Source organism: Centruroides sculpturatus, unplaced genomic scaffold (genome assembly GCF_000671375.1).
Source record: "Centruroides sculpturatus isolate CEXI.00-Female unplaced genomic scaffold, Cexi_2.0 scaffold42, whole genome shotgun sequence".
Classification (NCBI taxonomy): Eukaryota; Metazoa; Arthropoda; class Arachnida; order Scorpiones; family Buthidae; genus Centruroides; species Centruroides sculpturatus.
Genome location: NW_019384399.1, coordinates 286578 through 301101, shown reverse-complemented (window position 1 = coordinate 301101; position 14524 = coordinate 286578). Strand labels below are relative to the sequence as shown.

Here is a 14524-nt window from a genome sequence, read left to right as displayed (position 1 = left end):
GTTGCATTGCCACAACTAACTAAACAAACAAACAAAACAAACTAACTGCTTACTTTTAGAAAAGATTTTCTTTTATCAAGTAATTACTACAGTAATAGATTTATTAGCCAAACTATAATTCAGAAATTAATATGATTATTATAGAATATTTGGGCTTTGTTGTTTGTGTATATCTAAAATGTTGTTAACAGAAATAAAACAGAAAAAGCAATATTTTACTTCTTGAGATGGCATTTACAAATTGCATACCACTTAATTATCTTGCTTTCGGTTGCCACTCCAGATGTATATAGTATATTGTACAGTGGGTTATACATAGGTTTTATTTTCATCCTTGCAATTTTGTGTGATGTTAATGCTACTACATGTTATCCACCCAAAATTACAGTAATATTATAATTATAAAATTTAAATATGTTATGCAAATATTATATTCTATCGTAAGAAAGTAAGAATATCAAATTTGTATATAAAGTGGTACCTTGTACTTCAAACAACTCTAAATTTCAACATTTCAGACTTCAAATGCTAAATTCCACAAAAATTCTCTTTGGAGTTCAAACTGCACACACCAAGAATATAATCTCAAATGTGCAATAATGTGCTAAATTTCACAATTTTTAATTAAATCGCACATCTTTGTTAAGGACAGCTGTTAAAAATTACCAAAAACTTTGTTCAACCAAATATCACCTTTACTTATTAATCATGGTTTGGTATCAATTTTGCAACTGACCATTCAAAAATATGAAAGCATAAAATTTTAAATTTTATTTTACCAAGTTTATTAAAACAGAATGACAGTGTTATAAAGTGATGATAGAGCTCTAGAACAAGATTTAGTATTCTAGAAAGCATTCATTAAAAATTAAAAAAAGATGAGATATGTAATAAAATATATGTTATCAGGGTCATCTGCGTGTAGTGAAACCATCTTTTTCATAATTATATAATAAACATCAATTATAAGATTTAGTGCAATTTATTTTTGTTTGAGTTATACAAGTGTTTTAAAATTTCAAATTAATGCATGTAATCTTAATATCTACTGGAAATGACAGTAAAATCTACTAAACTCGCATTATTTAACTTTAAGGCACTGTATATATAAATTCTAATGTAATATGAATTAAACTTTATTCTTATTATTTCTATAGATTTTTGTATTAAATGTAAAACAGAAAATTGGATTTCGCATAGGTTATATATCTATTTTGTATTGTATAATTGCATATTTTTTTAGAATATTCTTTATATATTATGTTGTCATAAGTATATGTTATATAATCTGTTATCGATTGAGGAAAATCTGTCAAATCAGTATGCACATTTTTATAAGTAAAATTCATAAAAGATTATTTAACTTTAAAAATAAATATGGTGAGTAAAATTATCCTAGATTTGTTAGAAAAATATTGATGTTAATAAAGATATTATTTTCACATATAAATGAATCAAAAAGAGTTTTTAATAAAGCTTTTTTTTTTAATGCATAATTTATAAAATAAGGAAAATAATAATGTGCATAAATTGTGGCTTTGTGAACATTTAAGTCCACAATGAGAGCTGTCCGGTGGCAAAAGATGAGCCTAACATAACTAGATTAACTTAACCCAAAAATTTCTAAGCTGACCTGGTCTCAAATCCAGATCTCCAGAATAGTAACCTGCCTTCACCATCTGTCATCTTCTGTTTATGTAATAGAAAATAATAATTTATGAAGTTAGATAATGCAAATATCACTCATGTATTCTCATATAGGATAGATTGTAATTATAAATTATCAATAAAAAAAATTTTTAAATTATGTTGTTGTTTACTGAAAAATATGAAAAACTATATGACTGAAAAAACAAAGGTGATAACTAATAGATCACACTGACCTTGTGACTTTGAAAATGTTAATGTTCATCAATTTACAATTGCTAATCTCTCCAAGATCACCTGAAGATGGTTTCAGAGAGACTGGAAATGTTAGTGTTCGTCCACTTACGGCTGCTAAAATCACAAGGTTGGTGTGATCTATTTAAGAGAACAAACAAGTTGCTAAGTGATATATTTTAAAAATAGCTTAATACACTCCAATTAAACTAACTACTGATATACCTATACAGTAGACCCGCAGTAATTCGGCCACTGTCTAATCTGGCACCCCTTATAATCCGACATGCCTGTATGCAGCTCGGTATGCAATGGACTGAAGAGAATGGTGCAATATACTATAAACTTTTACTTCTGAGGAGACTGAGAGACAAGGCCTTACTCTCGCATTTAGCCAGTGTAAAACAAGAGAAAATTGACGAATATTTGCATGCACCATAAATTTATTTGTTTATCCATTTTCAAATTAAGATCATAAGTAGTATGTACTTTGGAAATACTTACATATGTTGTATGTAATTGATTGACATCAATATGTTTAGTTATTATTTTTTTGCAAGTGCTATAGTGTTAATGACGTTAATTTTATAATAAACCCTATGCTATCTATTGTGTTGTTTAATTCACTAAGTCCCATATCATATATTATGTAGTACATATAGATTTGATCTTACCATTTTTATAAGTATGTAATTTGTCAGATTACAAGTTACTCCTTGTCAAAAAAGTTTCAGACTATGAGGGGTCAGTGGCAGTACTCTATAGTCCGACAAATTCAATCATCCAACACCACCTTGCAAAACGTTTGTCGGATTACCCGGGTCTACTGTATATTAATAAACCTATCATATGTATAAAATAACATAGTATAATTTAACTTGTACATGTAAGTAATATGAGTACTGCTTAACAAAACCAAAAAATATTTGTTAAATTTTATTCAATTTTGTTAAATTATAATTGTAAATAGTAACAATAATTTTCATATAATGGAATGGACGTATCATATGTATCATACATTAACAGCCTAATTTATATTTGTTTAGAAGTACAGTCGACCCCCTATAATTACGATTCCTATAAAACTACGAAAAAATTGCTACCGGTATCCGTAAAAAATAGTAAAAGTTCCCTATAAACACCTCAAACGTCATCGGGCAGCCGAACTACTTTCCCGCCGTCCGTAGCGCCACGCTACGGAGAGATTTCTATCGTCTGGACAGTATTATATAAATTATATATAAATTAGGTACTGTACATATAATTATATATTAATTATATATAAATTAGGTACTGTATATATAATTATATATTAACTTATTGTATTGTAACTTTATTATAATTAAATATATATTTTTCACCGTCTAGCGTCACGCTACGGCGAGTTAGGCGACCTATCGTCTGTNGCTCTTGTAAATGTGCCAGGCTTCTGCATATTTTAGATGTTTTATATTTTTCACTTTTTGTATGACATCTGCCTTGCTCCATTTGATGTCGATCTCTGTTGGATCTGCTATCGCGTAATTGGCCAAAGCCGTGACTGGTTGTTTAAAGCTTACATTCTTTTTGTGCTCCTTCAATCTTTCATTTAATGATCTTTTAGTGGCTCCTATATAATATAACTCCTTATTTAGCCTCCTATCATACAACGGTATTCTGTATACACCTGGGATCAGCCTCCTGTCAACGGGTGTTTTGTCGTTTCTTAGCATTTGAAATATTGTCGTGTTTCTCTTATATGCTATTTTCTTGTTGCTTTCTATTCCTATTTTTCTGTAAATGTTACTTAACTGAGCCCTGTATTCCATTACAGTGAACTCCTTTTTCTCTCTTTTAACTTTACTTTTATTGCCTTCTTTTTCTGCTCGTATTAAGGCTTTTATTTTATTCTCCTTAATTCCTACATCTCTTGCTAGCTTTTCGATGTACTCCAGCTCTTTACGTGTATCATAAATCCTGCTACAATGAGTGTAAGCTCTTTTAATTAATGCTCTAAACGCTGCTAGTTTGTAGCTTGTTGGGTCATGCGAGAACCAAGGTATCAAATCCGGAACGTACGTCGGCTTTCTATATACTTTTGTATTGATTACCCCTTCTTCATCGACTTCGATCTCTATATCTAAGAAATGTATTCTTTTTTGATTTTGCTGCTCTAGTTCTAACTCAAGGCCATAATTATTATTGTTTATATCTCCAATAAATTGGCGTATGTCTGGTTTATTATTCCAAATAATAAATACGTCATCGACGTACCTAGCATACATTATCATATTATCTTCATATTTCTGCAATACGTTATTTTCCAGAGATCTTATTACCATCTCGCACAATAAGCCTGAGACCGGGCTACCCATTGGTACTCCTCTAAGCTGCAAATATGCAGTACCGTCAAAGGCGAAAAGTGACGAGAATGTAGCCAAATGCATATAAGAGAAACACGACAATATTTTAAATGCTAAGAAACGACAAAACACCCGTTGACAGGAGGCTGATCCCAGGTGTATACAGAATACCGTTGTATGATAGGAGGCTAAATAAGGAGTTATATTATATAGGAGCCACTAAAAGATCGTTAAATGAAAGATTGAAGGAGCACGAAAAGAATGTAAGCTTTAAACAACCAGTCACGGCTTTGGCCAATTACGCGATAGCAGATCCAACAGAGATCGACATCAAATGGAGCAAGGCAGATGTCATACAAAAAGTGAAAAATATAAAACATCTAAAATATGCAGAAGCCTGGCACATTTACAAGAGCAAAGAAAAAGGGCGAAATATAAATTTCCGTGAATCGAACAAAATAGCGTCGGCATGGAAAGCGGCAACTTTAAAATTATAATAATGAGCATGCGCAATCGAGAAGAACGTGCAGTTTGGAATCTCCGTTATGCAAATTTGAAATATATTTCAATCGATAATTCAATCCTGATGAAGGTTTGTGAATCAGACCGAAAACGTTCGACAGATGTAAACTAGACTGCATTTTAAAGGTACAGTGAATTTTGGTTAAATAGTATTGCAGTTAGAGATAGAATGAACTCATGTCAGATAAGTGTCACATGTTACCAAGGAATTAATTAATGTCCAGTCATCTATAGTGTGTTGTGGTGCAATGGTACAGTATACAAAAATGCATAAATATATCAATGATTATTAGAGTTTTGCATTAAAATCATTTTGATATTTTAAGTATTTTTTCATATAAAAATATAATGGGAATCATAGTTAGAGTGCCTTTAGTTTTGTGTATATGCAAAATTAAAAAATTATGGAGCATTGGCTGACAAAAGAGTTTTGAAGAAAAATGTAACAAGTACTTGAAATGTTTCTAGTGACAAGAAGATCAAAAAGGTAGATACAAATGAAGGTACAAATCCAGGCACTACTACTACTTAAAATATTGAAAGAAAAAATTTTAACCCTTTACATTAATAGCCAGTTTGAATTAAGTATTAATATTTGTTTTCCATTATTAATCTTTTTTTTTCTTTTGCATTATTTCAATAAGTTGTTTTTGGTGTTTATATTTGCTGTTTTATCCATAATCGTTAAAAATAATAAAAATGTTGGGACCCCCTGATCTAGAGCAATGAAAATGATCTAGATCTATGCAAAAATTCCTGATGAACTTTTGTGTATACTTGCAGATAAGAAAAACATTAAGGAATATGAAATTATTACATGAACTTGTGAAATGGCTGTAAGAACTTAATTCCCATTTAACTGTTAACAAGCTAATTTTCTACAAAAATATTAACTCAATTTAATATTTTTTACTTACCATAGGAAATTGCCAAAAAACAATTGCATAAATAACTGTCATGTTTTTCCCAACATTTGAATATTTCTGGAATATACAAAAATATATAAGTATTTATTACAAGCAATTTAAAAATTTCAAAACTATCAGATTAGAGTCATTAATCTGATATTTTTGTAAAATCTAAAAATTTCTTAAAATAAGATCACCTTATTAAAGGTAAAATTTGTTTAATATATTTAAACAAGTATTTTCCAGTCAACATTTACAAGCAGTCTGAATGTTTTTGAACATATCTAAATATACACATTTTCTTTTTTTATCCAAGATAATTATACTTATTTATCTACACAATAGAGATAATGCCATAAGGCAAAGAAAACGTCCCTCATATATAACAGTAATAAAATAATCCATTTAAAAAAATAAAAACAATAATAAATAATAGATAACAATAAATTAAAGTAAAAGGATAAAATACAAACAGTATGAAAAAGATAAAATATGAAAGGATAAAAGAGGATAAAAATTACATAAAGTAATTTTTATCCTCTATTACTCAAGGATGAGCATTGCATTCACTTTTGTTTTAAAATGCTTGTAACTTGGGCTTCTTGGAAGTTTTGTGGCCAAACTCTTCTCTATCTTCCTTTCCAAGTATCCTCTTCAGCAAGATACTGGAATTGAAAATAATAGTTATTGTTACCGCTCTCAGAGCCACCTTTGTTTTAGTCATGTAGGAGAAGTTAGCACAGTGTTAACCTGTAAGCAATTGTATGTCTTTTTTCACATTCAAAGCAGTACAATTCTGTGAGGTTAGCCAATCGGGTGTAAGGTGTCATGACAGTCGAGTGGTCATTACCGTCATGAGGGCGCAGAATGACTCACCAAGACAGGGTTACCATTAAAAACCCATTTAATAAACATACAAATTTCCTTACAAATTCCTTGATTGACAAGGTAGCACCACAAAATGTGCGGAAAAAGTCCAAATAAAATTCGAAAAGTTGTCTTCGTTACTTGTGGATGGACACTGATGGTGAAATACTCCGTAGGCCCCGGGGCATTTATCATGGCTTTCAGTGGCTTCTTGTTGGACGAACTGAAGAATCTGTAGATTGCTAGGAGGCACCCAGAGAACAATGTTTCCACAAATTCTGAAATGTTCTTTTGTTTTCCAAAGATCTGGAGCACGCACGTCAAGGAGAAGAAACACTACGCATCCAAGATCCCCAAATGTCCTTGAAATGCTGGTTTTATGGAGTTTTTCCCCTAGTCTCCTCTCCATTGGTCTCTCACTGTCACCTGGTAACAATTTGAAACCCAATGGAGGGCGCGGGAGAGGTCAGCATCACGTCTAAATATGATTCCTCTTTCATCGCTTTTTCTCGACTTTATTTCTTTCCATTGTTTAACTAATTTACACAAAAATTTCCATTGTTCGATTGAGACATCTAATCCTTTCCATTCACATCTGAAAAGGAGCACTTTAAATTTCCAATTGATACCCTTCATTTGGACCCAACAGTTGACCCTTGTTCAGGTCCTCACAATCTAATTGTGAAATGATATTGTACATACATACTAAACATGGAATGTCATGAAATGATTCTGAAATGGCCTGATGAGAAGTGAGGAAGAAAATGTAGGCTCCTTTCTCACAGATAATTAGAGTGAGGATCTGCATATGAAAATTATGGAAGTATTGAGAAAGAAGCCACATCCTTCACAGGCAACATCAGCAGAAAGAGAAAAGTATGCATATGCCCAAAACAGAAGAATAGGGAAACAGTACCAATGTGTGTAAAATGTATTGCACTAATCTGCAGATACCACATAATAAGAATCTGCAAACAATGCCATTTTAAAAATCCATATACAATCCATATATAATAAATATATCCACACAATCCATATACAATAAAAATCCAAAACAGATTCAAAACTTGAATAGAAATTATAATTAAGTTTAACAATAATTTCAATGTCATGTTTCTGTTTTTATCATTCTGATTGATCCGACAAGATATCAATTTTCTGTTTCTATAACCAAAATTACTTTTAATGTATTCTAACTGAAATAAAGTAAATTAAATATTAGAATGTGTATTATTCATAACAATATATATATTCAAATTTATCAAAACAAATCATTAAGAATATAAAAATACATAGAGTGAACATGGTGCTCACCCTTGAGGAATGATGTGACAAATCTGAAAATGGGGAGCATTGGGGCTAAAACATAAAAGGCAAAAGGCTAATTTGTACAAGGTAAGGACGTGTTTTAAAAAAATTGTAAATGCTACTAATGAGAAATTTTCATTAAGTCTGATCCACTTGAAATATGATACCATTCCCTCTAGCTCTCCCATTCCCCTGATCTTTAACAATCCTAATTTAATATCATCAATGCAAGATGTATAGAAACAACCTTGTCAAGTTTCAAAATTTTTGGTTCACCAGTCCTGAGATAAAATGCAAAGTGTATACCACACACACACTATTTATAGGAGTTTATGCAAAAAACTAGATGGGAGTCAAAATTTGACTGATTACCATACTTTCCCTATGTTATATCCCATAACAACCAGAAAATATGATTCCAGAGGTTTTCTATAAATTTCCTTATATTTATAAAATTATAAATGTAAAAACAGTTTCAGTATTTTTAATATTTTAAATAGTTAAACAGAAAAATAAATGACAGGAAATATTGAGGCAACCTGGGTGGTTTACATAAACAAGACATTTGTTAGGATGGTACACATAGTAAGATATTACTAGATAGGACTATACAATTATAATATTTGAAGACAAAACAATTGAAGCAAACAGTTTTGAGCTAAAGGTCTAGGAATCTGATCATAATCTAGCTACATTTCCAGAATCAGTATATAGAAGGTTGCATAATTTTGTTAATTAGAATATAAACTTTATAGAGGGAATTGCTGACTTTCCAAATTAGGTAAGGAGTAGCTAAAAATCAAACTGAGATATAATCAATTATATATTGAAAATTAGTAAAAAAGAGTGATCTAAGTATATTTTTGATGAAATAGCCCTGCACTGCTCCAGAACAGCAAAATGTTTAAGTATTTTTCTACATGGTGTTTAAAAGCAAGTTTAACATCAAATATTAACTCTAAATAGCCAATAGATTGAACAAAAAAAAGTAACTGTTATAATAAAATTAATCCTATTCAACTTCATCCACAAACTCATCTAGAAGTTAAAAACTCAACTTTCACATGTTCTGAAGAGTATTTTCAGAAAGGATGTTTTAAAATCATAACTACAAAAATTTGACACTAAAATCAAAGAAAACATTCCAGTGGTATCTTTAAAATGCAAAAGTTCCTGATTAATCTGTTTTACAACAAATATGAAGTTTAATCATTAAATTTTATTGGACTGCCCAATCTACTCAAAAGACCTATTATACCACGAACTGAAGTTAGTATAGTGTATATTAGAAATTGCCCAATATACCCTGCATTCTGATGTCCCAAAATTTGCATCCTATAAACAGAGCAATAAGTGGCACAATGTAACTGATCTGTATTGATGTTTTTAACAAGTAGCATTAAGCCAGCCTTCAAGACTATTAAATAAAATATAGCTCTGAAAAACTGAGTTATCCATAACCAAAGGTTTAATATAGTAGATAAGATCAGATAAATGAGATGGCTATCTTATTATAAGTGAGTAATACTAATCTTTGTCCTCAGTGAAATATTGCAGCAGTTACTGTATAGGTCATCTGATATGCAGACATTCTAGTTTGTATAAAAATGATCAAATCAACATATCTGTCAAGAAGGTAAAAATTATTTTATCATCATCTCATTCAATTTGATTATATTATTATTTTTAATGTAATTACATGTATGGCAGCAACATGGGCAGATAAATAGGCATGGCAACAGCACAAGTCAATGCAAAGCTAATAATATACCTAATTTAACAATTTTCAAAAAATTGAACAAACCAATGATAAAGTCACTATAAAATCCTTGAAATAATCAATTATTACATAAAAGATAAAAGTTACTTTATTGTATGAATTTATAGTTATTTTTGACATGTAAAAAAAACAGGAATTTATTGGATTGCATATGAATTTTTATCGGTTCAAATGTAACATTGTAGATGTTCATAATTTCATACAAGTGGAAATTATAAATAATGTGGAAAATGAAAAAAAAAATTTCACAAGATCTTCAAAAAATATACATTATCCACCTGAATTCAAGCAAGGAATGAAGGCAAATAATCAGTCAGATTTCTGTGTCACAGAGAGCAAGTATTGGTGTGGCATATTTTTTAAGGATAAAATGCAATAATTTATCCAAAATTTCTATAAAACTTATAGGACAGTTTCTTCAAACAGAGTAGGATTATGCGATATGCTTCTTGTCTAGTCTTATGTTCAAATTTGCGAGCGTTAAGATGGCTTTTTCTTTTCCGCTAGACTTATTACACCATCAATGAAATGGAGGACAAGCTTTAGAACGACTTTTTATTTATTTGAGTATGCATTTGAATTTGTTGAACCTTTTCTAAACCTTCAGGTATTTCAATTTTAAAAAAATTGCTTCTCTTCTGTTGAATAAAAATGCTGTGCTTCTCATGGCAGTCAATGTATTAATAAATTTATTGTTTGTAATTTTACAAGTTATTATTCACGCAACACCCTAAGCCTCTATTGTTTTAATAAGTGAAACTCAGCAAAACAATAGAGTGTTTGTGAAATAAAGTAAACACCATGAAAAGATGTCTAAAGGAAAGAAAGTGTTTATTATGTTGAAGAACAAACTAGAAAAATAACACTGTTTTTTATTTTATACTAGCAGATAAACCCAGCGTTACTTGGGCAAAAAGTAATGATAGCGAAGATTAAGATTATTACATTATGGCGAAGATTAAGATTATTACAAGATAGCGAAGATTAAGATTATTACAATCTTATCCATTTTCACAGAATGCAAGAATTAGGTTCCCCTGTTTCCAGACTAATTAGAAAATTTTTAGATGGGTCTAATATTATGTTCGATTTCCCGCAAAAACACAAAAAGCCACATCTGTGCCTGTAAATCTTGCACGTTGCTTTCTCTTAACACTTCCATTGTTGAAGCCTTAATCCTGTCCCTTTCCCCGTGGGGGATTTCGAAAAATCCCTCCTTAGTGTGCGTTCTCATGACGTATCCTAACTGAGTACCAAATTTCAAGTTTCGACTCCTAACCGTGCTGAAATGTGCAACACCTATCGTAGGATAAATGTACTATGTCAGAAACCTTCATAGAAATGTCTTAAACAGCTTCCCAAAGTTTCATGGCAATCGGATAAATGGTGTAGTAATTAGTGTTGCCACCTTTTCAAAATCGCTGACCTGGACAGCAGGTCAGGTTTGTTCGAACAGAAGTTCCTGACGGATGTGCAATGTTATTTTGCAATGTGAAGAATAACGTGTATGCCGGTTCTAAATCAGTTACAGTTACAGTGTACGATTCATACAAGTAGAATCTTAAAAAAAAAAAAAAAAAAGGAGTCGACACATTGCACATGAAATTCCCGGACAAAATTACTAGTTCACCCGGACAGTGAGTCAATTCCCGGACTGTCCAGGTGAAAACCGGACGGATGGTAACACTAGTAGTAATGCATGAAGGACAGACAGACACACAGACATACATTTGTTTTTATATATATAGATATGTTGTTAATGATTTTTCTGGATTTTGCTCATCTGAATCAGACTCTGTCCTGTTTGAGACAAATAAATGGGATTCCCCTGTATTATTCTCTATTCATAGGTGAAAACAGTTACAAATTTATTGCCAGGAGACTGTTTCACCACCAATCTGTCACATTTTAAATGGAAATAAAAAATGTACTGTTTGTAAAACAAAATAAGATATGAAATACGAAGCAAAGTCATGAAGTTTTATTGAAAAATTCAAAAAGTTCTACATAAGTTATATTTGTTTCACAAAGAACATCTAATCAACAGTTCATTTTCCACCATGTTCACTGAAAGAACATGATGAGAAATGAACTACCAACTGGATATTCTTAGATGAAACAGTATCCTGTATGCATATAAAATTTCTGGAGGACACAGATTCTGTTCCCTTGACATATCCTCAAAGAAAGTAATCCAATAGTGTAATCATCAAGAAAACTAAGAGTGCCATTCCTTTCTCCATCCTCTGTAGTAAAACAGAATGATCAGTACAGTAGAACCTCGATTATCCGCCCCCCAATCAACCGACCCCTCGGTTAACCAACTGTCCTAGTCGGCAAATTTCAAATGTCCGCTAGTGATGTGGCGCTACAATATTTGGCTATGTCTTGGCTACTTTAATATTATTTTAACGTGTTTTAGCTGGCAACACTCATTCGACCATGAAAGGGAGCCAGTATTTAAACGAAGCTTAATTTTCTAATTTTTAACGATACAATAGCGACGATTATTATTAAAAAAAATTTTTGTTAGGCTTAACATCGATGAAAATTCNAACATTATAATCAGTGAGTCTGCTGGGAAGCAGCTTTTAGCTGCGACTGATGGTGTTATTGGGCAAAAACACTTTGTCAAATAATACCATTAATCACAGAATACAACACATAGCAGAAGACCTCAATGATCAATTAATTGAAAAAATAAAAGGGAGGAAATTTGGTTTGCAGATGGATGAGGCCACAGATAATAATAATGATGTTCACTTGATTTGCTATGCATGATTTATAGATAGTAATAATGTAGATGACCTCTTTTGTAAAAGTATCACTGTTGGTGCTAAGGCTCAAGAATTGTTCAAGATCCTTGATTCTTTTATATTCGAAAATAATTTTGAGCGGACCAAATGTGTTGGTGTCTGTACCGATGGTGCTCTTTCTACGTCCGGCTTATATGGAGGATTGCAGGCACTCATTTGAAGCAAAGCTCCTGATGCACTGTGGACCCATTGTGTCATTCTTAAGGAAGCACTCAGATATTTTGATGAAAGTCCTACCTTAGAACCAGGCCTTAGACTATGTAGTGAATGTAGTAAATTTTATAAAAACTCAGCTGTTGAAGCAAGATTTTTCAAAAAACTATGTTAGAATATGGGATCTGAGCACATGTCTTTGCACTTTGTGATGACTCTTTTATAGTAATGTGTTGTCTTGTACATTTGAACTGTGACAGGAAATTTATATTTTTCTTAAAGAGGAAGACCACAACCATGCTGAAAATTTTGTGAATAAAAGTTTTTTGATAAAACTAGTATACTTATGCAATATTTTTGAAAAGTTAAATGCTCTGAATCTCTTCTTGCAAGGAAGCAACATGCACCTTCAAAGTAAATTGAGAAAATTTCAGCTTTTTAAAAAAATTAAAACTGAAAAGGAAAAATAAATGAAGACAGAGGAAAATAATGTTTGCCCTTGTTGCAACCAACTGCTTTTGTCCTCTAATGGAGTTGATTTCTTTCAAGGTATGAAATCCATTTTTGAAGAACATTTATCACAACTTATCATAAACCAGGTTTATCACCTGATTTATGAAATATTTTCAAAATGATAATATCAATAAATTTGCATGAATTCAAGATCCATTTAACACCAGTGCTCCATCTGAATTTATTGCTGCAGAAGAAGAGAATCTTATTGAGTTGTCTTGCGACAATACATTGAAAACAAAATTTAGTAGCATGGAATTAACTGAAGTTTGGATATCAGTAAAAGATGAATATCCCCTTCTGTGTGGTAAAGTTCAGATAATTTTAATTCCATTTTCACCTTCTTATTTATGTGAAGCTGGGTTTTTGACTGTTTATGTGATAAAAACTAAGTATCGTGCAAAAATCAATGTGGAAGAGGAAATGAGTCAGTGTCCAGTTTGATTCCAAGATTTGAGAAAATGTGAGGTGATAAACAGGAACATCCATCTCACTAATTAATTACAATTAGTTGAATTTGTTCAATTATATTTTTTTGTTATCTTCAATACATGTTTTATTTATTTTCACCTAATGTCGTAACACTTTAATTAAAAAAAAATTATTGGCTATTTTGCAAAGTGTACTTGTTAGAATTTGACATAGGGAACACCTTGAGAAAAACCTGGATTTAGCAAGAGTGCCAAGAATCAAAAAAGTTTGGGAACCAATGACTTAATCAATTATAATTTAAATAATTTTTTATCAGATGATAATTTTATTAATGAGTTTTCCTAATTTACTCAAAAATACAATAATAAACAATATTATGTTAGAAATTAGAAATAAAAAAATACAAATTCAGATAATATAATTCTCTTACAACAGAAAAAGAAAATTTTATATATTATATAAGAATTATCAGTAAAACCTTAAAAAATTCTATACTTTTGATAGATCTAGAGCAGGGGTTCCCAACTTGTGTTCTGTAGAAGACTAGGGTTCTGCCAATAAAATTTAGAGTTCCACAATATGTTGAGTTTAGTGATGTATGAATATGCCAATGCAATTTGGGATATGAGGTGTAATTGTTGTCTAGAATCAAGTCTTCTTATGACATACATGTGCTAGAGTTATTTGCAGCTTTATAAACAGTGGGAACCAATTTATTGGTAACAGAATGAATCAAAATCATAATACAGTAGAGCGTCGTTTATCTGAAAGCTGGTTATCCGAAACGTCCGTTATCCGAAAGCATTCCAGTCGGCAAATTTAAATTTTCGCTAGTGCTGTGGCGCTGCAATCTTCGGCTATTTCTCGGGCTACTCAAATATTTTACGTTTTTGATACTAAATTAACATCTGAAGTATAATTTTTTATTGTTTTTATATTTTTCAATAAATTTATTTTGTTTGTACAAAATAAAAAAATAATTTTTAACGATACAATAGTCTT

The 14524-nt window shown here is 31.0% G+C and overlaps 1 protein-coding gene and 1 long non-coding RNA gene across 2 annotated transcripts in view; both read right to left on the bottom strand.

Moving 5' to 3' along the window:
* Positions 1-3275: 3275 nt before the first annotated feature.
* LOC111618603 lies at positions 3276-4307 on the bottom strand. The gene has a single exon (XM_023360159.1). It carries the CDS (start codon positions 4305-4307, stop codon positions 3276-3278), a length of 1032 nt encoding a protein of 343 aa, XP_023215927.1.
* Positions 4308-5359: 1052 nt separating this feature from the next.
* LOC111618581 overlaps positions 5360-14524 on the bottom strand; it is a 26651-nt gene continuing 17486 nt past the window's right edge. Inside the window, exon 2 of the long non-coding RNA XR_002755594.1 lies at positions 5360-5728. This is a non-coding gene — a long non-coding RNA (uncharacterized LOC111618581). The remainder of the gene's footprint in view (positions 5729-14524) is intronic.